This window comes from Meriones unguiculatus, chromosome 14 (assembly GCF_030254825.1).
Source record: "Meriones unguiculatus strain TT.TT164.6M chromosome 14, Bangor_MerUng_6.1, whole genome shotgun sequence".
NCBI classification, from domain to species: domain Eukaryota; kingdom Metazoa; phylum Chordata; class Mammalia; order Rodentia; family Muridae; genus Meriones; species Meriones unguiculatus.
In genome coordinates this window covers 86,948,586-86,975,186 of record NC_083361.1, presented here as the reverse complement: position 1 = coordinate 86,975,186, position 26,601 = coordinate 86,948,586, and the positions used below count along the sequence as shown (strand labels likewise).

General features: G+C 49.1%; 1 protein-coding gene and 1 long non-coding RNA gene across 2 annotated transcripts in view; one reads left to right on the top strand and one right to left on the bottom strand.

The window, feature by feature from the left end:
* Clpb (ClpB family mitochondrial disaggregase) overlaps positions 1-26,601 on the bottom strand; it is a 122,744-nt gene that overhangs the window by 23,867 nt on the left and 72,276 nt on the right. The window contains exons 6-7 of the mRNA XM_021640970.2: positions 17,261-17,358; positions 5,927-6,041 (exon numbers count right to left, since the gene is read on the bottom strand). Coding sequence (XP_021496645.1) covers positions 5,927-6,041; positions 17,261-17,358 — 213 coding nt within the window. The remainder of the gene's footprint in view (positions 1-5,926; positions 6,042-17,260; positions 17,359-26,601) is intronic.
* On the top strand, positions 314-2,924 carry LOC132647275 (uncharacterized). The gene is made up of 3 exons (XR_009585648.1): positions 314-675; positions 1,627-1,681; positions 2,016-2,924. It is a non-coding gene; the product is annotated as an uncharacterized LOC132647275 (long non-coding RNA).

Below are 26,601 nucleotides of genomic sequence, written 5' to 3'. Positions count from 1 at the left end.
GTGACTAAATATCTTTCTCAACAATGTAATAACCTCAAGAATATATATTATCCCTGCTTCATACAGGAAGAAGCTAGGAACCAGACATGGAGAACCAACGTAAGGGGTTTCTCCTACCTGTGCCCTTATATCCAGGGGAGAGAGTGCCCCAACCTGACTCTGTTCTAGGGGGACAGGTGCTGGGCACTCTAATTTCTTAGGGATCCTTGAGACTAGCCTCTTACTGGTTTAATGTTTGTTAACCAAATCAATTCTTGGTATTTCTGGGATTGCGAAAAGGAAGGCCGATTTCCCAACTCCCGTTTTACAGAAGAGAGCGTGGCTGGGAGAGACTCAGTGCTGTGGCTGTCTCTGTCACTCCAGGGAGAGGCTGCGAGTCTCTTCTCAGCCCTCAGGGAGCCTTAGGCAGTCTTTCTGCACACAAGCTCTTGCCATGTTCTTGGATGCCCCTCTGAGGTGAATGCTGTCATGACGACTGAGGGCTCTGGATGGGCTGGGTGTGTGGAGTGCGGACAGCATTTGTAACTGGATGCTTGAAGCACGAGGTACAACAGGGCATTCTGGGAAGGCTCTGGTATGTGAAAATGCAAAGCAAGAAAAGAGCTGCCTCTTCTCTGCCCAAAACTTTGCTTCCATCCAGCTGAAGGTTCTGGGGCGGCCGACTCACACTTGTTGGTAAGTTCTTTTAACATCTATTTTTACTTACGTGTGTATGCATGTATGCAGGTAGCTGGAGGACAGAAGAGGGTGGCAGACCCGGAAGCTGGAGTTAGAGGCAGTTGTGAGCCACCCAACGTGGGTGCAGGGAACACAACTCAGGTCCTCCATAAGAGTTGCCAACAGTCTTAACCGCTGAGTCATCTCTCCAGGCCCTCCTGATAAGTTTAATGGTCTCCTGTGGGAGCATTTTCAAAGTAACCTAGAAGCCTGGAAACACAACTGTTCCATGCTGTGGCATCTCCTGGGGAACCAGCTCTTTAAAGCGATGCTGTGGCTGAGTGTCCACTAGCAGCATCACCATGGGCTCTGCAGCTGGGCCGTGGTGGCGCAGGCCTTTAATCCTTGCGCTCAGGAGGCAGAGGCTGGTGGATCTCTGGAGTTTGAGACCAGCCTGGTCTACGGAGCTAGTTCCAGGGCAGCCAGGGCTACAAGGAGAAACCCTGCCTCAAAAAGGGGGGTGGGGGTGGGTGGAGAGATGGCTCGGAGGTTAAGAGCACCAGCTGGTCTTCCAGGGGACCCATGTTCAATTCCCAGCATCCACTGGGCAGTTCACAACTATCTGAAACTCTAGTTCCAGGAGGCATGACACTGTCACAATGACATATATTTAGGCAAAACAACAATGCATGTAAAATAAATAAATTATCATTTTTCAGAGTAAATTTATTATTTATTTATTCATCTATCTATCTATCTATCTCTATGTATACGAGCACTCTATATGCATGTGTGTCTGCACACCAGAAGAGGGCATCAGATCACATTATAGATGGTTGTGAGCCACCACGTAGTGGCTGGGAATTGAACTTAGGACCACTCTGGAAGAACAGACTTAAGTGCTCTTAACCACTTAGCCATCTCTCCAGCCCTAAGTAATTTTTAAAAAACTCCATTATCTTTGTACAGCTTTGATCAACCTCTGTACAGCTGTGGCCCAACCCTAGGAAACAGCTGACACAAGGTAGGTCCTGTCTGAAAGAAAAACCGTTAATGGGATGACAGGTGCTCACAGGAAAGGGCCCTGAGTCCAGGGAGAACTGGAAGGCATGTGGGGAAGGGCATGTGGGGAAGGGCATGTGGGCAGGCCCGACTGCAGAAGTGCAGTGGAAGGGCGGAGTTGTGAGAGGGAGTGCAGGAGAGTCAGAGTCTACTCTGTGACGCCCATGTCTTTACACAGTCACAGTTCTCAAGCTGCCAGGTATGTGCAGGCTAACCTGCTGCTCATGCAGAAGGTCAAAGGCCAAGGAGTATGGCTGTAACTAATGACCTCACTCTCTTTCCAATATGCTTGTGAGCTACCAGAGGACAAGCGCAGCAGCTCCTCTTCTCCTCAGCGCACTCGACAGGGCGGACAAGGGACCATCCCACGTGAATCTACCGCTGCGGACACTCGGCACCCACTCTGAGTGGAGCGGCCAATGCAAACACGCGCAGGTTATCTCTGAACCGGGGCCTGAAGTCCACTGCTCCTGAGCTGGTGTATGGGACTGGGCTGGACCCTCGGGTTACAGGAAGTCCTGAAGAACAGCTGTAGGCTGAGAGGGCAGCAGTGATGGAGGCGGCAGCAGCAGGCCCTATTTGCCACGTTAGAACAACAAAGACCGCTCAACAGCGTCAACAAGGGAGTGGCACTCAGATTTGTGTTTTATTTTCTTTCTTTTGAAAAAAAAATTATTATTTTATGTGCATTGGTGTTTTGCCTGCATGTATGTCTGTGTGAGGGTGTCAGATCCTCTAGAACTGGAGTTACACACAGTTGTGAGCTGCCATGTTGGTGCTGGGAATTGAACCCGGGTCTTCTGGAAGAGCAGCCAGCGCTCTTAACCACTGGCTATCTCTCCAGCCCTAGGTTTGTACTTTCTAAAGATCACTCTGGCTCAGCAGGAACACACGGGGAAGGAAAGGAGGCTACTACAAGGCCAGATCAGAGTATCGGGATGTGATGGTTCATATTGTCAGCTTGACAGGTCTTAGACTCACCTAGGTGACAAGCCTCGGGGCACACCTGTGAGGGGTTATCTAGCTTAGGTTAACCATGGGGGGAAGACCTACCTCATCTGTGGGTGGCACCATGCCACGGACACGAGCGTCAAACTCAGTAGAAAGGAAGAGCTAACACCGGCATTAACTGCTCTCTGTTACTGCCTGCCTCAAGCCCCTGTCACCATGACGCCTGCTATTATGGACTGTACTCCTGAACTAAGAACTTAAATAAAACTTTCTTTCTTTACATTTAGGTATTTACATTTACAGTTAGGATTTTATCACAGCAATGAGGTGAGTAAATAATGTACAGAAAAGGAAACGAGGCTAGGTTTGAGAACCGTGGAAGACAGAACGTGATCCCTGAACTGTATGGGGTGAAAGGAAGGTGGAGCCAAGGAAATGTCTATGTTTCTATCTAGGAGTCCAGTGAACGGAGGCCTTGTTCCGATATGCTCAGCAGACAGCCTTCCTAATGTGAGCGGTACTTGTTCTGAGCTTCCAGGAAGTCTGCCTGCCAAGACTGACAGCTTCCATCACTTGACCAATACCAGCTCTAGGTTCTGGAAGAAGAAACTCACTTTCCATGCCCATGTGGTTTGTAGGCTGGCCTGCTGGATCATGTGACCCTAACAGACAAGAGCAGCCATGGGGTCAGGTTTGTGGGGCTGGTGCTCTAGTTCCTCCATTTGTAAGACAGTAACTGTGCGCCAGCCTTGCTAGAAGCCCCGCAGCTGGGGATCACACTGATAAATTCACTGTATTACTTTGCACAAATCAATATCCCAGCACTTACCAGGGGTTGATGTGACCGAAATTGGTTTCAGCCAATTCGTGAGGGTAATAAATGGCCATTTATCAAATCAATTCATTCTGCAGCACTCCTCTTGCTGCCCAGCCTCACGGTACCCATGGGGTGCCAGTCTCTGTCCCCCTCTAGACAGTCCCTAACACACATGCAACATAGCTTGGAGAATCCAGAGAGGCCTGACATAGCCTCTAGATATGCCCCTCCCTCCTATGCCTGCTGGAGTTCTAGGGCCCAAGGTCCTGGGTGCTGATTGCCTACCACAAGTTCAGACTCAGAAAGTGCCTTATGCTGTGACTAGCCCACTGGGCTTCTCATTCCTTCTTTTGGGGATCCAGAGCTTCTGGGAGCCGGTCACAGGAATGAACACGGTGCAGGACATTCTCAGTGTGATCACAGCTGCAGCGCTCCTTAGTGAGGCTGATGCACAGCCAATGAAAGCAAAACAGAGGCACAGCCTGTACAACATGAACCCCAAGGGTACTGTCGGGTCACCAGAATCATTGCAGGGCCAATCTACATACAATGGGACAAGGAGGGGACCTTTCTGGCAGCCAGTTTACTGCCGACCTAATGCAGGGTTCACAAGACAGAAGAGGGGCTTTAGGGAAGGGAGTTCCCAGGGTGCATACTCTGACAGATCACCACGTCTGAGCCAACTGCAAGGGAGGACATTGAGACAGGCACCTCAGGGCCGTGGAAGAGACAAGCTGGGACTGGGTGCCCAGTTATAGGTGACCCCCCACCCCCAGCTCTGGGCTTTTCCTCAAGAGTCCAGGACTCAAGCCAAGACAACGTCTTGGAGATAGGGAATAGGCTGTGTGTGTGGTACACACAGGGAAACATGGGCTTTTGAGTCATGGGGTGTTGGTCTTGGTACCTTACTATAAGGGTAGAGAAAGTGATGCCAAAGAATTGAGGTACACAGAGGAAAATGTAAAACTATTTATGGGGAGCTTTTTGGCTTTGGGGCTTGAGGGGCTACTGAGAGGTGAAGGTCAGAGGTTAGGCGTAAGCCTGCTGGAAACGGGTATGTAAGAAGCTGAATCCTTGTGAGGGCAGCTGTAGAGCAGTCCATGTGGATTTGAGATTCCACCAAGAAGTGGGTTCTATCAGGCCTTCAGCTGGGGTTCACACCTCATAGGGAGCAGCTACAGAGAGATGTGTATAACTAGAACCCAAGAGCATCCAGGTGCAGACGGGCCTAAGTGGTGGCTCTTCCCAGCATCTGTAAGACTCTGCGAGTTGCCTTCTGACTTATATGGATGGCAGCTTTGGTTCCTAGGCTCCACTCATCTGCTAAAGGAGTCTGGCCCCTGGTGAGTGGCTCATGAGCAGTCATGATACATGAGGATGATGGAGCTAAGACTGGCCTAGCTCATTGTGTCTTGGGGTAACTGCATTATTTTCTAGTTACTCCCTAATGTATCTGCAGAATGTCCCAAAGAGGGCAGCCTGGATTCAAGCCTGATGGATTCCTTCTTAGTAAGCAGAGCCTAGTGAGTCCTGAACATACACTGGGCAGCATGAAATGATACACGATGCTCAGAAACTAGAGGGACCAGCCAGTGGGACTGGCAGACAGTTTAGGATAGAGGGTTTTAAACTAGCTGAGTGGCAGATAGCCTAACGGGCCTGTTAAAAACATAAAAACTAGGGTCTGATTCCACAGGTGTAAATGAGGCCCGAGACTGTGGCTGCTGGTCCTCAGAACATCCCAAGAGAAACACTTGTCTTGAGGGGAGATGCTCCCCCTCCCAGTTTTACTCTGGCACAAGCAACTGCTTCCCTGCCTCACCTGCCTCAAGTCACCCTAAAACAGGCACAGGTCCGAGTTGTAGAGCGAAGCTGAGGCTCCTGCCTCCAGCAACCCGTACTGTACACATCCCTTTAGAGAGAGCTGTGCTTGGTGGTGGTGGTGGGGGGCTCTGGGTGGGAATGAGGCCTTCACCAGCGGGGAAGAGGCATTTCTTGGGATATTTTCCATAAGATGCGGCCATGCAGTCACTGGCAGACCATTCTCAAAGTTTAGGAGCGAGTCCTGAGCTGGCTGGCATATGGAAACTGAAGTCCGCTCTAGCTCAGCTATCACCCGAGTCTCAGGGGTCCCGCTTAGAAGTGGGAGATGGGGGCCGTGGACCAGATGAAGGCAAGAGTTGAATTCTAAGCACAGGGAAGTAGCCTTGACTAAATTTTTAGGTGCTGATCATTCCTTTGTTCAATGGTATTTGATGTGCCCTCTCACAGGACTGCTCTAGGACTGACGGACCTTTAAAATACGCCAAGGGCTGCAGACAATGCCTGCCCGGCAGACGGTACCAGCAAACAATAACTATGACCACAGACGGCACTCTCTGGCTTCGGGGCAGCAAGGTGGGCACCTCGCTCTGCCCATTTCCCGCCGACAGGACTTACCAGCACCAACGGTGGCGATGGCACTCTCCTGACCAATGATGTGTTCCTTCAATCGCTGCTCTAGTGGGAAGCGGCGGCGCTCCTCTGCTTCACGCTTTCTCTGCTTCTCCATGTACTGAGGGGAAAAGAGCAAACGGTTCAGGGAGGTTGGCCTCAGCAGGACCTTGGTTTAATCTGTCCCTCTGTGGAGGGGAAAGCTGCCGAGGCTGCGGACCCAGGGGCCCTGCTCTGGCTCATGACCACTGCAGGTTGGTTCAAGTCATCCCTTGCCCCTCTGTTTAGGACAAGCACAAGTGGCAGGGCCTGACTACAAACAGTTCTCAGGCAGAACCAACCTCCTCATGGTTTGACAGCGCTAAGTGCTTACTGTGTCTCTCACTAAAAACACTACTGGAAAAGCTTGCCGAACGTCTGAAAGCCTGCCTGGACTCCAGGCTGTTTCTGGCATGGACTCTGCCCCAGCCACAGTGTATGGTGAGTGTGTGTAAAAATATAGACACAAAAAAGAGAATTAACAGCTAGAGAGGGTGGTGTCGACAGAAAGGAGGAAGATACAGGAAATATGGAATGCTTGGGTGGGGGCTTTCTGGGGCACAGGGGATTGGAAGAGGCTGGAGAACTGGTGACTGGGCATCGGGAGCTGAGGGTGTGGGCCTGAAGGGGAAGTATTTACTAAGTCGAAAACAGGCAGATCCTAAACTGAGAAGCAAGTGCCAGGTCTTCAGGTGGCTTTTCTCCCCAGGCATGGGCATCATGGGCATCTTTCTTGGGAAAGAACTGTCAAGGTAAGGCCCTGTCACAAAAGTTGTGGCTGCAGATTGTTCTTGCGGGCAGAGTGGATGAAAAATACCTGCTGCTTGGGTAGTGTTTTCCTGTTATAGTAGTGACCTTGACAGAAGTTAAAAAAAATAAATAGCAAACAATCCAATTTTGGCTGTTGCTATCAGTCTGTAACTGAAAGCTCCCATCAGTCCTCGGTTTCATATGGAGCAATAATTCGGCACCGATCCCAGTGGAGTGACGCTTGCCGGCTGGAATCCAGAGTGTCACCGTGCAGCTCCCTCAGGCGCCACATACATCACCTGGCTCTGCCGACTGCATCCATATATCTACCTCTTCCTCCTCCTGCCCACCAGCCCATGTAGTGCTCAGGCCCACTGGGCTGGGAGGTGCTGCTGACAAGATACACTCTCTCCCCTCTCTCTGAAATGGTGCCAACTTGTTGGACAGATCCTAAAGGAGCCTGAAGGCGAAGCTGGCTTGCCAGGGTACGCTGGGCACATTTACACACTGCCAGGAGACTGCTGTGTACCAGGCACTGTACCCAGCACTTGCCCAGTGCCTCAGTGTACAGAGTCCCCTCCACCTGAAGGTGGGCTCTTCCGGCTCACCTGAACCAGCTGAGTGGCAGGGTGAACAAGCTTCTCTAGAGTCAGATATGAACTCCAGTGACCTCCTCCGTTTAAGAGCTGGTGACCCGCAGGAGTACGAACCTCCCTGAATCTTTGTTCCCTCACCGTAACATGGAGACAGTGCTCACATCCACCCTGCAGGATGCTTGAGGAAGCCATGAGTTAAGCCCTTGGCAGAACCTGGCATACAGCAAGGGTGGGTAGGCATTACATGGTAGTCAGAGTGACCTAGAGGTCTTTGAAGTACCTACCCTTATAAAGCATTTGAGCACATTTTTCTCTACTCCTTTTCTTTTCCTTCCAGGAGTGGGGACTGAGCCTAGGATTCTTGCTCATGCTAGGCAGGCACTTTAACTCTGAGTTATATACAAGCCTTGGTATTAGATAAATAATACTTCCCACCAGGCAGTGGTGGTACATGACTGTAATCCCAGCACCTGGGAGGCAGAGATAGGTGGATTTCTGTGAGTTCAAGGCTAGCCTGGTCTGCAGTGGGAGTTGGCGGACAGCCAGGGCTACACAGAGAAACCCTGTCTCAAAACAAACAACTACTACTTCCCTTTACTCCATTTGGTAATCAACTGGCTAATCTGATTTTGGGGGAGAAGAGGGGAGATAAAGTACAGGATTCCTTTTGTTTAATTCGATCACAGGTAGAGGTCCACATACTGAAAGAGGTGTTCCGGCTTAAGGGGAGGCCAGGAACCAAGTCCACTTGGCTGTCCACTCCCTCAGAAGCACCTCCTGAGGTGCCCTCTCTTGGAACCTCAGTCTACATGTGCTGTCTCCACAGTGTCCATTTTCTGGAGACAGCTTGGCTACTTGTGGCAGCCATCTCTGGCCCCCAGTTTTTCTTACATGGCATGGAATTCTGTCTCTGTCTTTTTCATCTATGGGGCCTTACGGAACGGAACATACCTTTCTTCTTGTGCCAGGCAAAGCCTAATGAAACTTTTTATTCCACTTTGTTGATTGAGGTATGACCATCGACATACACAAATCTGCATTTATATACACATATCTTACACACAATTAAAAAGCAGGCGCTACACTGGGGTAAGTGAGGCCAAATGCATTGCTTTCTGTTGTTTTACCAAGGTATAGAAGAGTCTGTACTAAAAGGTGTACCAAAGCACCTTTTTAAAAATATTCTTTTATTGTCCTTTAGCGATACATATGTTTGTTTGTCTATGTTAGTATGCAGGTATTCACGAAGGCTAGAAGCAGGTGCTAGATCCCCTGGAGCAGGAGTCACAGGGGCTTGCCAGCCACCCAGTGTGGGTGCTGGGACCTGCCTGAGCTCCTAAGAGCTCTTAACCACTGAGCTCTCCCTCTAGCCCCCAAAGCACCTTTTAAATTGTATTGTTTTAAACTACGAGGGACTGGGTCTTGTTGATACTAGGCATGAGTTACTTCTTAAAGGCATCTGTCCTGAGCCCAGCCTTGTGGAAAGTTAGTCAGTAGGAAAAAAAGAAAAGGAAAGAAAAAAGAAAGAAAGAGAGAGAAAGCAAGCCAGCCAGCCCGCAGAAGGAAAACATTTGATGCATCTGTTCAGTCTGGGGGAGGAAATTGGAGGACCTCAGGTGGCTCCATGGATGCTGGCTATTGCAGCTGGCTCCTGGAGGGCACACATGGGGAGAGGCTACAGGACTGAGTTCCTGGCTCAGCTTTAGTGGGGTTTGAAGTCATGGCACGTTGGGCCAACAGGAGCAGAAGTTGCTGGACGGAGAGTTCCTGAGAAGGGGCTGCCAGGAGAGCAGGTGTGGGGAATGACCAGCCTCTTAATAAAAGCCAGGTACCATTAACTTCAGACACTCTCACCTGGAGCTGGGAGCGGCCAGCTTCCCATGCTGCATCTTGGCTGGATAATCACAGCCCCTGGTTTCCATCAGTCTTGATTTAATATGGCACTCCTCCTGGCTGTGAGTGCATTTACAGGAAAGGGCTGGGAGGCCTAGCTAAGCTCGCTCCACTCAGAGGTGAGTGGCAGGGCTGAGTGGCGCTGCAAGGGAGGGCTTTGGGTAGAAGGCATATGACAAGCATCTTGATTAGTGGGCATGCCTTAGGGACAGGACGGACAATGAAGCTGGTAAGGAGAGGGCAGCTGTGGCGCTGGTGGTCCCCAGGCGAGAGTGGGGTTGTCAAGGGTGTGAGCAAGGAACAGGAAGGTCAGCCAGGCTCTCACAGTCTCTTGGAGAGGTGAGGCCGAGGCACTGGCTACTCCTGCGCCCTCGGATGTACTCCCAACGCAGTCTGAACTCAGCTCCGATCGGGACTTCTGCGAGTCCCTGACATGTGGTGATAGGAAGAACTACATACAAGGTCAGCAAAGGGGACTAGAGGGTACAAGGTGACTGGGGTAGGATGACAGCAGAGGAATCCAAGGTATCCAACACGAAGAAACTGCCTTGTTGAGGTACATCAAAAAATAAAAAAGGCTGAGGGATGCCAATCAAGTGGAACAGGGGACTACGGGTGAGAAAGGTGGGGAGGGAATTGAAAGCCTCCTGACTAGCTCATAAGTTACACTCCACGTGAAGAGGACTGGCCACAGGGTGGTTGTCAGTTCCACTGGACTTGGTATCAGCAGGTCAGCTTCCAGAGTCCATGCTTTACTTTTCCAGTCCCTCCTCTATTTATGCTAGAGATATGATTTAACAATCTGACCTCCCCATGTCAACCCCGCCCTGGTTGAGGTTGGGCCTTCTTTTGCAGGCTGCAGAGCCATCCTGCCAGGGGTGGTGCTCTGTCTCTCCTACTACCCACAGACCTGGCCTGAATTTACGGATGTGATTTTGACCTTGCCACGTCTCTGTAAATGGCTAGGTCGGTCCAGAGACAGGCCACGACAAACTGAAGAAGGGCAAGCAAGTGGCTACGGTGAGTAAATGAGTTAGATGCTCTCAGATTTGGGGTGTGCGATGCTGACAATCCCATGACTCCCTGGTCTTCCATCACTCGGATAAAGTGTTAACTGCTGAGTTTCTCCACTGCTGTCCCCCTTTGTAATTAGTGTTTCAGGGAGAGGCCTGGACATTGTGACGTGAACACCCTGTCACTCTGCAAACTTTCAGTGTGTACTTTTGGCACTCAGTGATGGGTCTTGTCTGATCTGGGGTCAGTGAGTCCATCCTCACAGTTCTATGAAGGCTGATCACATCACTGTCCTGACTACAGAGAGAAGTAGCTCCAAGCCAGGTCTGCAGCTGAGGGGAAGAGTGTTCCCCCTAGAAGGCTGCCTCTGAGCCTTCACCTCCGACCCGGGGATGAGAGAAGCCCCATCCTCACTGTGTTTAAGGTCTAATTATGGAGAGGAAATTGAAAGCACAAATTTGCTCTATTTGTTTCTAGTATTGGGCTACACAGGGAAAATATTGAAAATAAACACCAGAGGGTGTTCTGGCCAGAAATACCATGAGTTGAATCAGAAGGAAACAGTAGAAAAACCCAAAATGAAGGACATTCTACAAGATTAACAGTCTGTACTTGTGACAATGGAAGATCATGAAAGACAAGGAGAGACTGAGAAACCAGTCCCTTTTGGAGGAACATGATGACTGAATCCAACTTTGAACTCCTGACTTTCTTTCCTCGGAAAGAGAATACTGGGAGCTGGAGACCCTGACTAGCACGGGAAGGTTATTTAACATCAGTGATTTTTGATATTTTGATTTTGGAACTGTGCTGACAGCATGTCAGAAACTGTGGGCTGAGTGTGTTGCTCAGTGGTACTGCACATGCTCAGAGCTCCTGAGGCTGAGTTTAATCCCTAACTATAGGAAAAGAGCAAACTCCAAAATACAAACAAAGCTGTTGGCAGTGGTGCACTCGGGAGGCAGAGGCAGACAGACCTCTGAGTTCTGAGTTCAAGGCCAGCCTGGTCTACAAAGAAAGTTCCAGGACAGCTAAGGCTACAGAGAGAAACCCTGTCTCGAAAAACCAAAACCAAAATCAAAGGACAAAATAAACACCTCAAGTCCTTGTTTTAAAACAGACAAACAAGCAAGCAAGCAAGCAAGCAAGCAACAAAATCCCCATACACAGGACAGTAAGAATCACCATGAATATAATCTAAAAATATTAAGAAAAATTTACTTCATGTATAATCACACAATTCTATCTATCCATACACAGACACACACAACCATGTGATAAAATGTTAAACTGTTAACAGTTGGACATCTGATTGATAAAAAGTTTATTGGAACTTGGTACATGATCTCTGAAACTGGACCAAAATAAGGGGGAAAAAGCTGGGGAATGAGCAGGCCTTTGAGATTATTTCTTTATCAAGGGTGTTTGTGAAAACATGGAAGCCATGTCCCTACCATACCATCCTTCCTTCCTCACACAAATCCATTTTAACAAGTTCGTGAAGGGGTGGGAGGAGAGCATGCACAGAAGCTTCTTCCTGTGGAGCTCTCAGCACCCCCGTGGCCCACAGGAGGCTACAGAGACTCCACACAGGCACTGTGCTGAGATGTGCAGCAGAGAACACGGGACACTGAGCACCACGTGGGAGGAAGAGAAGCCCCTCCTTGGTGCCTCACCCAGCCCTCCTGCGCTACACTCAGGTCTGGTGGGAGCACCCAGGCTCTCAGCCTGGAATGTGGGCCCAGGGGAGCACCACATCCCCAGCTACCCTGAAGCAAATGAGAAAATATAGAGACAGGAACTGTGCTTGTGATGCTGTCGTGGGATATGCAAATAAAAGATATAGGATGGGTCTATCTGCCTAATATTCCTGCCAATTCATTCTCTGGGTGTGATTAAAATGAGCAATAAATTCCTCGTGAGTCTCAGTGGAGTGAGGATCGGGAGAGGAGCTTCGGCTGGCATGCACGCATCCCCCTCAGCTGAATATTCATCATGGGATAGCTCCCCATATTTTTGTTTTATCTGCCATCATGTGCACAGAGATATATTTCTACCTTTCTTTCATCTCTTAGTTTGGACATGAAAACGGGATAAGCGTTAAACTCTGCATATACTGAAATCATTCAGAATGAGATCTAGGCTAACCCCCTCTATGAAGATTGCCCTTCCCACTCTGCCAGGAGGTGGGCATTCCTACTGAGGCCCCTGCCAGTTCTTTTGCTATTGGAGCTCAGAATACTTGTCTCTCTCACAACAGGACAGCAAGCTAGGGACAGTGGCTGGGCCTCTTCCACAAGAGGACAGCAAGCTAGGGACAATGGCTGGGCCTCTCCTTCTTTGGATCTTTCCAAGGGGGTAAAAAGAAGCTTAGGTCTGGGGAATGAAGAAAACCTGAGAACTCACTGTGAGAAACTCATTTGGTCCAGTTAAGGTGACAGAGATTCTGAAAGTCAGTGATATTTTTAAGAGGAGGAATAAATAAAAAATTAGGCTTATGGCTAATTTTAAATATGTGAAACTCACTAATAGTGAGGGGAGCAGATTTCTGAATCACCTTCTGAGCCAAGAAGGTAACACAAATGCCCATCTGGTGAGGACATAATACAGCAGGGACATGGCAGGAGAGTCTACCCCTCAGCCTTTCACGTCCCATTTGCCAATAGATGGAGAAAATTCAATGCTGCAAGTCCTGGGTCATATTTCTGGAATTCTGGTTGTCCGTAGGTTTAGGCGAAAGGCCACCTATGTGCAGAGACTGTCTGTTTAAAATGGAACAGGCAAGTTGATGCCTGTGTCTCACTTCTATCTTTCCTGCCTATTTGGTTTTCCCATCTGTGAGGTAGGGGGTATTGAGAGCTACTGCACAGGTTTGTTACAGGACAGAGAAAGCACATGCTAAGCACACAGCACAGTGCCTAGATGCACTCAATAACTGGTAGGCACACTAAGAACAGCACTTACACACAGGCCATAGGCTACAATACTTTCACTTGAGAGTGGGCTAAATTGACCTCTCTTCCAGGAAGCCTTTTGGATAGTCTTATGACTGATTCATTTGCCTGACAGGTGATGAGCTCCTAGAGTCACTTACTCATCTGTTTTTGGCTATCTAGCCCACAGTCCAGCACAGAACTTTCATTCATAAGTAGGCGAAATAACATTAAATTCTCTTCATCTTACTTATTTCCAAACCTTCCACAATCAGACATATGATGCTTATATTCGCACATTTCCTATGAGTATCATTTGACTGGAGAATAGCAGGTCAAGGCGGAACAGGCTGAGCTGGATACTGGTGCGGTGCAGGGCAGGAGGACCGACGGGGAGCAGGATAAGATCGGAGTGGTAGTAACTTACTGTGCTGGGTAGTTTTGTGTCAGCGTGACAGGGCGGGGCCATCTGAAAGGAGGGAATCTTAGAATGATTCCATAAGATGGGGCTGGAAGTAAGCCTGTACAGTGTTTTCTTAGTTAGTGGTTGACGGGGGAGGACCCAGCTCACTGCGGGGTGGTGCTATACTTGGGCTGGTGGTCCTGGGTTGCCTAAGCAAGCTTTCTTAGTTAGTGGTTGACGGGGGAGGACCCAGCTCACTGCGGGGTGGTGCTATACTTGGGCTGGTGGTCCTGGGTTGCCTAAGCAAGCTTTCTTAGTTAGTGGTTGACGGGGGAGGACCCAGCTCACTGCGGGTGGTGCTATACTTGGGCTGGTGGTCCTGGGTTGCCTAAGCAAGCAGGCTGAGCCAGCCAGTAAAAGCAGCACCCCTCATGGCCTCTGCATCATCTCCTGCCTCCGGCTGCCTGCTCTGCATGAGTTCAGGCCCTCACTGCTTTTGATGGAACTGTGAGTGAAATAAACCCTTTCCTCCCGACCCTGATTTTGGTCATTATGGTGTCTGTTTCACCACAGCAGCAGACACACACCAAGACAGCCAGGGAAGGTCTGAGGCCAGGGCACCTTAGTGCCTTCCGCAGCTGAGCCTGCTATAGAGGTGGTGGGGCCTGTACTCTGAGGGGCAGCTGCTGCTTAGGAACTGGCGGAGGGAGCCAGGGCTCAGGTCTCATGCAGTGCCTCTCCCAGAAAAGTCTGCCTTAACCAGCCAGATTTAGAGACAATGAACCCAAAGACAATACAGACAGCAGAACAATGAGGTGGAGATGCCCGGAGCACTTGGACCTTCGGGATGGGTGGAGTCTCAGCTGACTGAAGGTACAGAGCTGACAACTGAGAAGCAGACTCTGGCTCTGGGGCTGCGGGAGCCCTGGCTGGCCCTCAGGGGTGTCCGCCTCCCCACAGAGCCCTTCTGCCGTGGGAGAGCCCTGCTGCCGAGTGCCTCAGTCCTCTCACCGAGACCCACTCCTCCACTTTGGAGTGAGTAGACTTTCCACTCTAGACGGATGTTCCTGTGGCTTTCCCTCAAGGCAGAGCAGTTCTTGCACCTTACTGCAGATTCTTAGGGCTCAATGTCTCTGGGCATGTGCTGTTTGTGGCTGTCCTGCTCTAGCAGGGTCTGTCCTGCACAGGTGAGTCCAAGCACCATGTTGTTCACTCTGGGCCTTGGCCTTGGTACCAGGCTAATATTGTGGCCCACCTCCCTGAGGCCACATGAGTATTAAGTGGCCTCAGCGGCTCTACCTGTGCTTGTTCGCTTTGAAAGAAATCTTTGCACGGCTAGCACCTGCCCTATGTCATGCCCCTGGGCGCCACAGGTGTTCTTGGCCAAGCGCTGGCGCCCTTCCGTCTAAAAGAAGAGATGACGGGGTACATCATCCGAACCGGCAGGGATTTCACCAAAGCATGTGGAAGCTGACCTGAAAGGCAGTGCAGCTGTTCCTAGGGGTGGAGAATCTGAACACAGAGAGGGAAACAACAGCCCCTTGAATTTAGTAGCGAATCTGGATGGGCTGTGAGAAGCTAGCTACCATTTCCTGGCCCATCCCTTCTCTTGAGGAAGTTATCCTAGAATAATGACTGAGCTGAGGCGGGTCACCAAGTGGCCCCTGCTCTCCTCTTCTTAAATATGCAAGGACTACTTTTTGCCCCCTGTGATAAGGTGGGATCCTGTGGTTAGTTCTGGTCAGCGACTTGTACGAGGTGAAGGGCTCTACTTCCAGGCTGAGTAGTCAACTGTGAGTAGTCAACCAGCGTAGAGGTCAGAAGGCAATTTTGTAGAGTTGGTTCCCTCCTTCCACATTACACGGGTTTTAGAGATCCAACTCAGGTTGCCAGGCTTGTGAGGTAGGTGCCACTTGGCCAGCTCTCAACTGAGAATTTGAGACACTTCAGAGTATACTTTCCCTGTGGAGAGCAACCATCAACTGGCAGTGGGGTAGAGGCAAGGAGAGGTGTTCTAAAGATGGGATCTGAGCACCCTCGATAAGCAGAGCCTACCCCATGCCCAGCAACACCGAACATCAGCACAAGGTAAAGAAGTCTTTGTTGTTCAAACCACTGAAATTTGTCATGGTTGTACCAGCACAGACCACGTGTCCTGGTACATATGCACTCGTCTGTTCAGCTGAATCTTAGGGACCACTCAGCGCAATGGGTTTTTTAGAGATAGGATGAGCCCCAGGTCCTCTCTGTCTCAGACAGGCAGAGCACCTGTCACTAGGTGGGACCTGCTGCACCGAGTTATCTCTGTAGACAAGACCTGAGTGTTGGCAAGAGCAAAGATGAGGGATCAGAAACCGGGTGTTCCAGGCCTAGGTCCTGCCGTGCAGTCAAGTGTATTAGTTTCAGTTTTGATGCTAACTCGCTGTGGGACCAAAGGCCAAGTCACATCATAACCATGGCCCCAGGGGTAAAACAAGGCAGCGGGTTCATGCTGCAGAACCTGCTATTCCCCCTGCTGCAGCGCCCTCTCAGCAGCTGCAGGACGGAAGAGCAGGCTGCATGGGCACCAACACTCTGGGCCACCTTCCCTTCACCAGAACAGTTCCATTTCCCTCTGATTCATCTGTTTTGCTTTCGTAAGATTTCCCATCACAGGACCTGATGACTGTCCAGGTTCCTGCCAGGTCTGAGATTTGTGACTATAATTCTTGGAATCTACCCAATTGTTCCCAAATTAGTTCTGTGGCTGGGGAAAGCAGGAGCCTTAGTCTTATTTTTTAGGGAGTTCAAAAATTAGGTTGAAAAAATAGCATTAGGTTGGATATTTTTCCTCCTTAGCTTGTGTGCCAGAAAAGGATGTTGTAGGATGCTGCATGGCATGCCAGGCCTGAGAAACTCTTTTGCTCAAAACTTCATTTGGCCAGTACCTTCTGCTGAAAAGACATTGAGAGGCCATCACCTTAAAAATAAATGTGACTGCTAATTCTCAAAATCTACAAATGGCCTGGGCCTATCCCTCTCCCCAGTCATGACTGGAAACCTCCCTGTTCTTGGTAAGACCGGGGCTGGATGTGAATTGAAATAGACAACAGTCATCAAGGGCTGGCTTGCTGATGCACGCCTGCAGTTGGCGCACTTGGGATTGTCCTAAGGCACTGCAGTTGATCTGCAGGCCACAGGCTTCCATGTGCTAGAAGAACAAGATAAGGACCAGAAAGCCAGGGATTCTGAGCTCATTCCTGCATGGAACCTACTCTCTATCCTGTGGTCAACTGCATTTGCTTTAGTCTTGATAACTTACTCTGGGATTGCCAGCCTTGGCTATATAGTAAGACCAGTTACCAGAAAATAAAAGATCACCTAAGAAGTGCTTTCGGGGTGGAACATGAAGTAATTTAAGAAGGGTAAGGTTATGGGGATAGACAGAGATGGCTCTGCAGTTAAGAGCACTGGCTTTTCTTCCAGAGGACCTGGATTCATTCCTAGTGCCCACATGGCTGCTAACAACTATCTGAACTCTGGTTACAGGGATCTAATGCCCTCCTGCAGTTTCTCCGGGGCACTTCACGCAGATGGTACATACACACAGGCAAAATAGCCATAACCAACCAACCAACCAACCAACCAACCAACCAACCAACCAACAACCCAAACCGACAAAAAGTGGAAGGTTAAGTGCATGGGGTACCCACAGCCTCCTCTCTCTATTCACCTTGGTCTCAGAAGTTTTCAGAAGCTTCATAACCTCCCCTTCCCGGGCATAATCCAGGGGTGTGTGTCCCATCTCATTCCTCTGAAGGGGGTTGGCTCCTGGCAGAAAAAAGAAGGATAAATGGTCAAGGGCTATATGAATGATTACTTGGTCTTCATATTCACCTACAGGTGACTTGGGCACCTCAATTTCAGTATGACTTTCCATGAAAATTTATGCGATTGCAGAATGGCAGGAAAAACTATTTACTCTGGAAGAAGAGAGTAAGTGGTCCTTCCTGATCGAGGTCATGATATGAGAGCCCTCAACTATTACAACACACACACACACACACACACACACACACACACACCAGAGGTAAGCATGATAACAAAGTTTGGCAAATAAATTCATAAATTTATATACCCAACACAAATGCCGACACATGCATTCACCCATACATGTATGTTCACTCATGAAAATGTTCCTATTTTCAATATAACTGCACATAAAGTTATATAAAGGGTTCCTTTCTAAATCAGAATAGCCCAAATAGGGACTGAAAGGTCCTATTATGCTTCTTTTCTTCTTAATACTATCTTTTCTTTTTCTCTTTTGAGACAATCTCCCTATGCAGCCATGACACTTGCTCTGTGGAGCAGGCTTGTCACAAACTCTAAGCAAGCCTCCCATCTCAGGCTCCTGTGTGTGTGTGTGTTACAGGTGTGATTTCCCACACTCAGCTCTTCTCTCTCTCCTGCCAGCCAGAGTCAGCCAAGTTGTCTGGAAGGGTTGGGGATCCCAGGACCTTGGCTCTGCCCTAATAGCTGACGAAGACAGTATGTTCTGATGACTAGAGAGTAAAGAACTCGAGGATGAGAAAAAGGCTGTCGGAGAGCACGTGACTACCTTCTGGTGCTGGCACAGGAACAGCCAGTATATGGCATGCAGTTGGCAAGGCTTGGAATTACAAGGAAAGACTCCTCTCACCCTTAGTGCTGGGCAACTCTCTTCCCAACCCTAACCCAACCAAACGCTAGCTATCTTTCAAGCCCTGACGCAGCGGAGCCTGAGGACAGAACTGGCTCCCCTCACAGGCACCCCTCAACACCATCAGAAAGGAAGCCTAAAAGCTGGCTTAGCCTCGCACGCACCTCAGCCACAGCGTGCGGCGGCAAGTACTCGGCAGGTCCTGCACTCCTTCTTTACTCGAGATGTATATAAGGTAAGGGGAATTTAGGCTAGTCACTACCATAAGAACATAACAGGGACCCACTCAGCACAGAGCTGAGGGTGGCTCAGAGTGGCTGTCTGATCACTGTAGACAGCAGGAAAAGCCAGTTTTTAAAATCTGCCTCTGAGAACATTGATCTCATGCTATGAAACTTCCCACTGAAGTTCTTCTTTAGACTCTAGAACTTAGCACTGAGAGTAAACATTCAGTGGCCCTTGCATGTGGCTGTTTGAGTGAGAGGAGGAGATGCAGAGGAAACTTTTAAATAAGAAAAAACATGGGGAAAAAGGCATGGTGGGCATATATTTTTAATGCCACCACTTGGGAGGCTGAGACAGGAGATCCAGGGCAGCCAAGGCTACACAGTGAGGCCGTGTCTCAACAAAATAAAACAACAACCTCTCCCACAAAAAAGAAAAATAAGATTGTACATGATCTTGTTTTTGATGAGAACTATTAATATATATTATTTTATTAATATAGAATTCATATTCCATAAAATTCCTGGCACCTCTTCTTTTAATGAGTGCTGGGAGTAGGACCTCACACACACTAGGGAAGTAAAAGCTCTACCACCCAGCTACATTCCCAGGACCCTAAAATCCTGGTGCCTGGTCCATGAAGAGGCCAGGAGAGGGTGTCTGATCCCCTGGAACTGGAGTTGTGAGCCATTATGTGGATACTAGGAATCAAACCCAGGAACCTGGAAGAGCAGCCAGCACTCTTTAACTAGTGAGCCATCTCTTCAGCTTCAAATCCATTTTTTAAAATGCATACCATTTGGTGTTTAATCTCAGGTTGTATAATTTACCCACTTCCCATGAAAAAACCCCATACCAATTGTCAAAACAAAATAAAAAACCAAAAAAACAAACAAAACAAAAACAAACTAAAACCCCCAACTAACCAAATAACAACCACCACCACCACCCCATAATGGTTGACTTTCCCTCTTCATGGGTGTTTCCTATAACTGAACTGTGCAATGTGTGGTCATTACTGTACGGCTTCTTTCACAGCACGTCTTCAAGGTTCTTTCGCGTGGTGAAGCACGGCTGAATAATTTTTGTTCTGGGAAGATACCACACCTTCTCATCCACTAGCTGGACAGATGAGCTACTCCCCCCTTTCGGTTGTTAGGAGCATTCATAAACAGTACAAGCCTCTGTTGTATTTGTTGTTGCCTTTTGTTTTTGAGATAGTGTCTTGCTATACAGCTCAGGCTGATCTTGAACTCAAGATCTTCCCAATAAAGCTTCCTGGGTGCTTAACTGGACACCAAGTACCCACACCCACTTGCTCTCTCTCAAACTGGCCTTGGACACCCAGGCTCAACCGTTCCTCTTGCTTCAGACCCCCGAGTACTGGGATTAGCTGCGCCCAGCGCCGTGCCCAACTCTGGCTGTGCACGCCCTGTCTTCTCATTAGACGCCCTGCGGTGACAGCAACAACAGTCTAGAGATCGCTGTACTTGTGCTTGGCTCCACACTTCGGTTTTTTGTTTGTTTTTCATCTAATGCTTGCAACCCTGAAAAATTAAAATCTCCAAGACACGGACATGGAAACTGGACTCAAGTGCAACCATGAGCAGCAGGCTATCGTTTTGAGACATGTGTCTAGCCCAGCCCGGCTTTCTTGACTCCCGTTCTCCACGCCCTCAACAGAGTGGCAGCGCTGTTCTCTCTCCACGCTCTTCCACTGTCCACGGTGCGGAGTATGGCCTCCTCCGTTAGGGGAGAGCAAGGAGCATCTTCCTAGCACAGCACTTCCTTGCTGGGCACCAGTAAGGTTAGCCTCTCCCTGCAGGATGGGGACTGGAGGGGCCAATGGGCAGTTTCTTCTTTATATACCCTCCCCCAAGATTTATTTTAATTGCTCACATGCGTGTGTGTGTGTATGTCTGCAAATGAGTTCAAGGGTGAGCAGGTGTTTACAGGTCAGAGGCACAGGAGCTGGAGTTAAACGTAGTTGTGAGCTGCCCAAGTGTCAGCTGAAACTGAAAGCATGAGCTTTGGACCCATGAGCTCTCTCCAGCTCTCCCCGAGGCTTATTTTGTTTTGTGTTAGAGCCAGCGAACCTTAAGCTCATTATACAGCCCACCCTGTTCTTGAACGTGATTGAGCTCCTGCCTTGTTATCCTGAGTGCTGGGAATCGGTTGTTGCTGTTGTTGTTTTTTTCCCTGTGTAGCCTGGGCTGTCCTGGACTCCCTTTGTAGACTAGGCTGGCTTTGAACTCACAGAGATCTGCCTGCCTCTGTCTCCTAAGTGCTGGGTGTTTGTTTTTAATCCCTCCTTCTGTTCTGTGGTAATGGTAATTTGGTCGTTGCCTCCTTTAAGTTTTTAAAGACATCTTTAAAAACAACAAAAAACAAAAAAACAAAAAAACCCTCCCTCAATCCTGTGACAAGTCTGTCTCTTCTGCAGGCGCTTTTGCCTGTTTTTAGAAACAGGTCTCCTTTGAGTTTGAGTCTAGCACAAATTAAGCTCTCCAAGCACTCTTCGGACATGATAGTGACAAAGGCAGAGGTAGACCACTTTGCTGAAGGATAGACAGATAGACAAGAACCACAGAGCTCAAGAAGGACCAAAGCGTGGTTCATTTTCTTGGCGTGGCCCTGTTTTTTGGGTGCTGGGCACTGAATGGATTCTGTAAGGTCTGAGGGGCCAGTGCCAGAGAGTATGCTCATTCCCACAGTACAGCCTCAGCGGGAGACTCAAGGGGGCAATGGGGAGGCTTCTCCTTTCTCTGGCTGCCAGGAGGGGAGTTCTGCCACTAGATATGTGCTCTGCAGAGTGGGGATCAGGAGGTCTCCAGAGGGAGAGGAACAAGAGAGGAGGAGGAATGGGTAGGGTGGAGTGGGGGGAGAAGGTGAGAAGGCGGCAGTGGAAGAAGAGAGGGTGAGCCTAGCTGCTTCAAACAAGTGCTGTCAGTGATCTATATTTGCTTACAGAATGAAAAATGTGTGCCATAAACATTGGCCACTGAGTAATTTCTAGCAGGAGTCATGTCACTTCTCATAAAGCATGGGGTGGGGACAGGTAGGACATCTCTGCACCTGGGCCAGGCAGCACAGGGGCTTCCTTTACAGTGGTGCTGTGCTTTGGCTCCAGTCCAGAAGACTCTTGGGTCAGGCTACTCGCCAGGGGAACCCAGCAGGGTTCTCCAGGGTTCTGGAGCCTCGGGGCAGTACGTCTGCCCTGCTTTAGGAAGGCTGAGGCGGGGGCACCTGGATAATGTCCATCCAATATTACTCCCCCAGCCTCACACCCTCCCTGTGACTTGACTAATTGCTCTAATAATTGATAGAACCTGACTTCTACCACTGATCGATTTCACCTTCACGACCAACGGCCACAAACCATTACACTCCAATAAATAACCACGCTGGGTCTCACCCGGCTGCCCTCTCCGGGGGCATCAGTATGGCCCGTGCCCTGGCCTGACCTCCCCTTGCCTCCCACCCAGGGCCCCTCCAGGCCAAGCAGCTGGTCTAGAGGGTCAGGCCTCTGGGAGCAAGTGAGCGGGCTGGAAGGAGGTGGGAGCGCTAATCGCAGGCCATCCGTCACCTCCCACTGGCTGTCTGGGGCTGGGGCAAACACCTGGAGCACCCTAGGCAGTGTGGTGCAGGACCCCTCCTTCCTCTCCTGCTCCAGATTAGTTGTCCCAGCTTATAATATTTGATAAATAGCAGCCCAGCTTCCTGGCAGTGCGGCTGCGGCTGCGCCTGCCCGCTACAGCTGTGGAAGGTCACTCATTGGGGAAATATGTTTCTGTCAGTGGTATTGAAAAAAGTTTAGTGGAGTGACAGGCCTCAATTTTTCAAATTTTATTAACTCCATCCTCTTAACCATTTGTCTTGAATTCCTTCAGATTCTGGGGGATCTGTCAATAGGGATCGGGCCCAGAAAATAGGGGAGTGGATGGGTGGGCATGGCGCTGGTGCTGGTTGGTGCCACTGTGGCTGGCTGGGTGAAGACAGTGGAAGGGGCGAGAGAGGCCTGGCTTAATGGTGACTAGGAAGCCTACTGCTCTTCTCTGATGCAGCATCTGCCAAATCACCCACACTCCAAATAGTTTTGAAATGACCCTCACATAAGCTCTTCCAATTGCCAAAAAAGTCACTTCTCTCTACTGCCTCTGGAATAGGTGGTTCCCTGGCTCCACGGACTCTCTTATAAGACTGAGTCTGTCAGTCAGCAGGGTGCAGTAGCACACACCTGTAATCCCAGCACTCTGGGAGGCAGAGGCAGGTAGACAGAAGTGAGTGAGGCCAGTTTAGTGAAGGTTATACAGAGAAACCCTGTCTCGAAAACAACAACAGCAGCAGCAACAACAAACCACAAAAAGACTGAGTCTGTGTGCTTCTGAGGAAGGCCTCCTTACTGCCCTCCCACAGGCTGTTTTGGGCTGCGGAAGTCCTCAGCAAAGGCTGGGCACCATCCTCCATGTTCCCACAACCTTCTGCCTGTCTTCTCAAGGATCCATCCTCCTATTAAAGGCTATCACCACACACTGCCTCCACATTGCTATTCGCCAGCACAGGGCCCAGCAGAGATGCTCATTCATATTTGACAGAAAAAAACAAAACAAAACAAAACAAAACAAAAAACAGAAAAACGAAAAACAACAAACAAAAAACAAAAAACCCTGTCTTCTCAGGCACTATTTTCTGAGGCCAAGAGAACACGGCTGTTCTGTCTGCTGGCAGAGCCTTTCTGACCGCAAGTGTGTGATTGTGTGCCTTGTTCCTGTAAGCGAGAGACCCCACACTCTTCACTGCTCTCAGAAGCCTCTCCATCCTGTAGGTGGGGAGAGGAGAAGCGCTCTCCTTCCTAGCTGGAGCAGGTGGGCGAAGCGTACCACCTGCTGGCTGGGCACGTTGTAACTGTTCTGTTTGTGGCTGCTTTCTGCCTCCCTCTGTGGGTTTTATGAGGACGGAATGAGACAAAGTTTGGCTATGGTTGAAAAAAGGTGACAGTGATCTTTGTAAAAGCTTTCTCATCCACTCTTACTTTTCACAGTTACCTCTGCTCCTCTGCTCCCTCTGTCCTGACTTTCACAATTTGGTAGTCTCTTTACTATTTCCAGTGAGAGGTTTTGGTATTTGAGATGTCCCTCCATGATTAGAGGTACCCAATGGGCAGGCTAGACTTTCTGGTAGCAAGCTCCCTGTTAAGGAAGCATTCGAAAGGTGGTGAAACAAGCCGTGTGCCTTCCTTGTCACCACTCTCATGACATAGTATCTGCACAGTTCCTCCGGCCCAGAGCCCTGCTCCTTGTCTTCGAGATTGGCAAGGTCCTACATTCTTCAAGGCCAGTAGCCAGGAATCTCCCTTCTGGGTACTTGTTCTCCTCATTCCTTTTTCTGGTCATGGCCTGCCACATTTCAGTTGTCACAACCAGTCTCCTTAGCTCCTGAGGCCAGATGGAGGCAGAAGTCTGAGGTTTGAGAGTGACAAAGGACTTGCAGCAGGGGCAAGAAAGTCCTGTTTCCTGAGGTCTTAGCTGGAGTGTCTTCCGTTCGTCACATATCAGACACATACTCTTACAGACATGCATTTATAAGTATATACTCTTAGCCGAGAATTATAAGGCTAGTATAAGTTATAAGGCTGCATTTCATTCTGCATTTTCTGCTGGCAACATCCATGGGTTTAATCCTAATTAAATTGGTGAAGAAAGAGGAGAGGCATTGTTTTTTCACTTTACAGACAGCCTAGGTTTAGTAGAAGAGTAAGAGCAGGGACATAGGCTAACATTTGCTGGGTATACAATACGGTCTTACACACTGTCCTGAATAATTCATCACACAAAGAGAGAACAGGCTCAGAGTTGAAATAATTTGCCCATGGTTATATAGCAGGCAAACAGTGAAGCTAAGATTTAAAACAGGGATTAATTTCTCTTTCATAAATATTTGAAATTTTATAAGCTTTTTTTTTTTTTTTAAGTTGCTAGCTCTGCTCCCCAATCCCAGCTCCAAATGCCACCAAAGGCCTGATGACTCAAAAAGGCAGAAAGACATTTTTTTCCATCCCTTCCATTGTGCTTACGCTCCAGGAGTCTCTTAATGTGAGTTTGGGGACAGATATTTCTTGTATAAAGGGTACAAAACAGCATTTCCTTTCTTCCCATTTAGGGTTCCTGGTATGGGGCAAGGGAAACGGTGAGCCACACTAACTTAACTTCCTGGACATCACCCAGAACCTCCCCACCCCCCACGGACAGCCAGAGGGACTGCACTGCTTTCTGGAGTTCCGGGGACTGAGCAAGAACTTCCTTGTGGCCTCACTCAGGCACCCCATCAAGCTCCACAGCACAAACAGGCCAAACAGCACAGGACTGGCACACAGTGGAAGCAGCAGCCTTACCATCTAACAGAGCCCAGACCGGAGGGAGACAGACAAGAGAGAGACTGACAAAGTTGGATGGAGGGATGAGGAGATGAACTGGCTCCTCCTCTCACGCACCATTGGTCTGGGGAGAAGGGAAACCACAGCCCCAGCTGAGAGGAGCAGAAGACAAAATGCAGCACTTGGGCTCAGCAAGTAAAGGAACCTGCCACCAAGCCTGGTTACTTAAATTCCAGGTGGGGGACTCATATGGATGGAGAGAACCAATTCCCGAAAGCTTTTCTCTGACCTCTACATGCATGCTGTGGCATGTGCATGTAGGTATACACACTTGCATACATACACACTATGAATAAATAAACATAGTAAAATAACCTTTGAGTCATTTACTTTTTTGAGTGATTAATCACCTAATCATAAACTTTCCACAGGCCGCCTCATCTCCAGAAGCAAGCCTATCAGTAAAGCGCTTTGTGAACCTCAAGAAAGGGGTGGGTGCCTGCTGGGAATCTGGCAGGTCTGTGGTAACCATATGAGATGCCTCGTTTCCTGTCAGGATTACCTGTGAGCTCAGTCAGGTAGTGAGGGCAAAGGGTGACTTCATCAGACACTGGATGGGATGTCTCAGGAAAATTCTATGGTCACAGTGAAGTGTGGGCTGGATGCCAGTAACATATGGAATGTCAGTCAGTGAGTGACAGACAACCAGACCCCAGGGGGGTGAGGCAAAGACAGACCGGAAGAGTTCCCAGCGACAGTAAGTAGGTTTAGTCGTGTTCAGCATGTTTATTTCTGATGTGGACATCATGGGGCTGGGCTCCTCGTTAAATCTGCAGATGTAATCAGGGTGGGAAGGGCACCGAATGCATCCGACAGAAGGCTGACACTAAGAGGCGAAGTATAAATGAGGAGTCGTAACTTCTGGAAGAGACACAAAGTAGAGAGATTGTTCTGGGAAATACAACTGGTGTGGAAAGGGTTTAGAAGCTATGTGAGAAAAATGGTTCAAGGGAGTTAGTTAGTGATTTGGACTGGAGAAAAAAAATAGTTCAAGAGACCATTCCTGCCACCATGCAGAACGGGGAGGTTAATAACAAGACCATGGATGCATTCCGAGGCTGACCTGCTAAGCATCAGAAAGCCTGAAGGTAGATGATGGCGCAGCCAGGTTCCCCAGCACAAACGCTCATGCACTAAACGGAGAGCTACCTGGGAAGCTGACTACTGATGTTATTTACAGGTTCTTTTAGATTTATTTTTATTTTATGTGAATGGGTATTTTGTTTGCATGCATGTCTGTGCACATGTGTTCCTGGTGCCTGTGAAAGTCAGGAGAGGATGTCAGATCCCCTGGAAATGGAGTTACATATGGTTGTGAGCTGCGATGTGGGTACTGGCACTCAAACCCTGTTCCTCCAGGAGCAGAAAGCAATCTTAACTACTGAGCCAAACTTTCCAACCAGCCCCTAGTTTTCCTTTGTTTTTTCAAGGTAAGGTTTCTCTATGTAGCCCTGGCTGTCCTGGCACTCACCCTGTTAGACCAGGCTGGCCTTGAACTCACAGAGATCTATCTGCCTCTGCCTCCCAAGTGCTGGGATTAAAGAGTGTGAGTCACCACTGCCTGGCTCCTGTTTTTCAATATTAACTAATTTATACACATACCTACCGACAGACAGACATTCACTTACTCATTCAAAGATATTTTTGAGAGTCCTTTATATGTGTGTCACTGTGCTAAGGATACAAAAGTGAGTAAGAAGATGCTGTCTCTGCT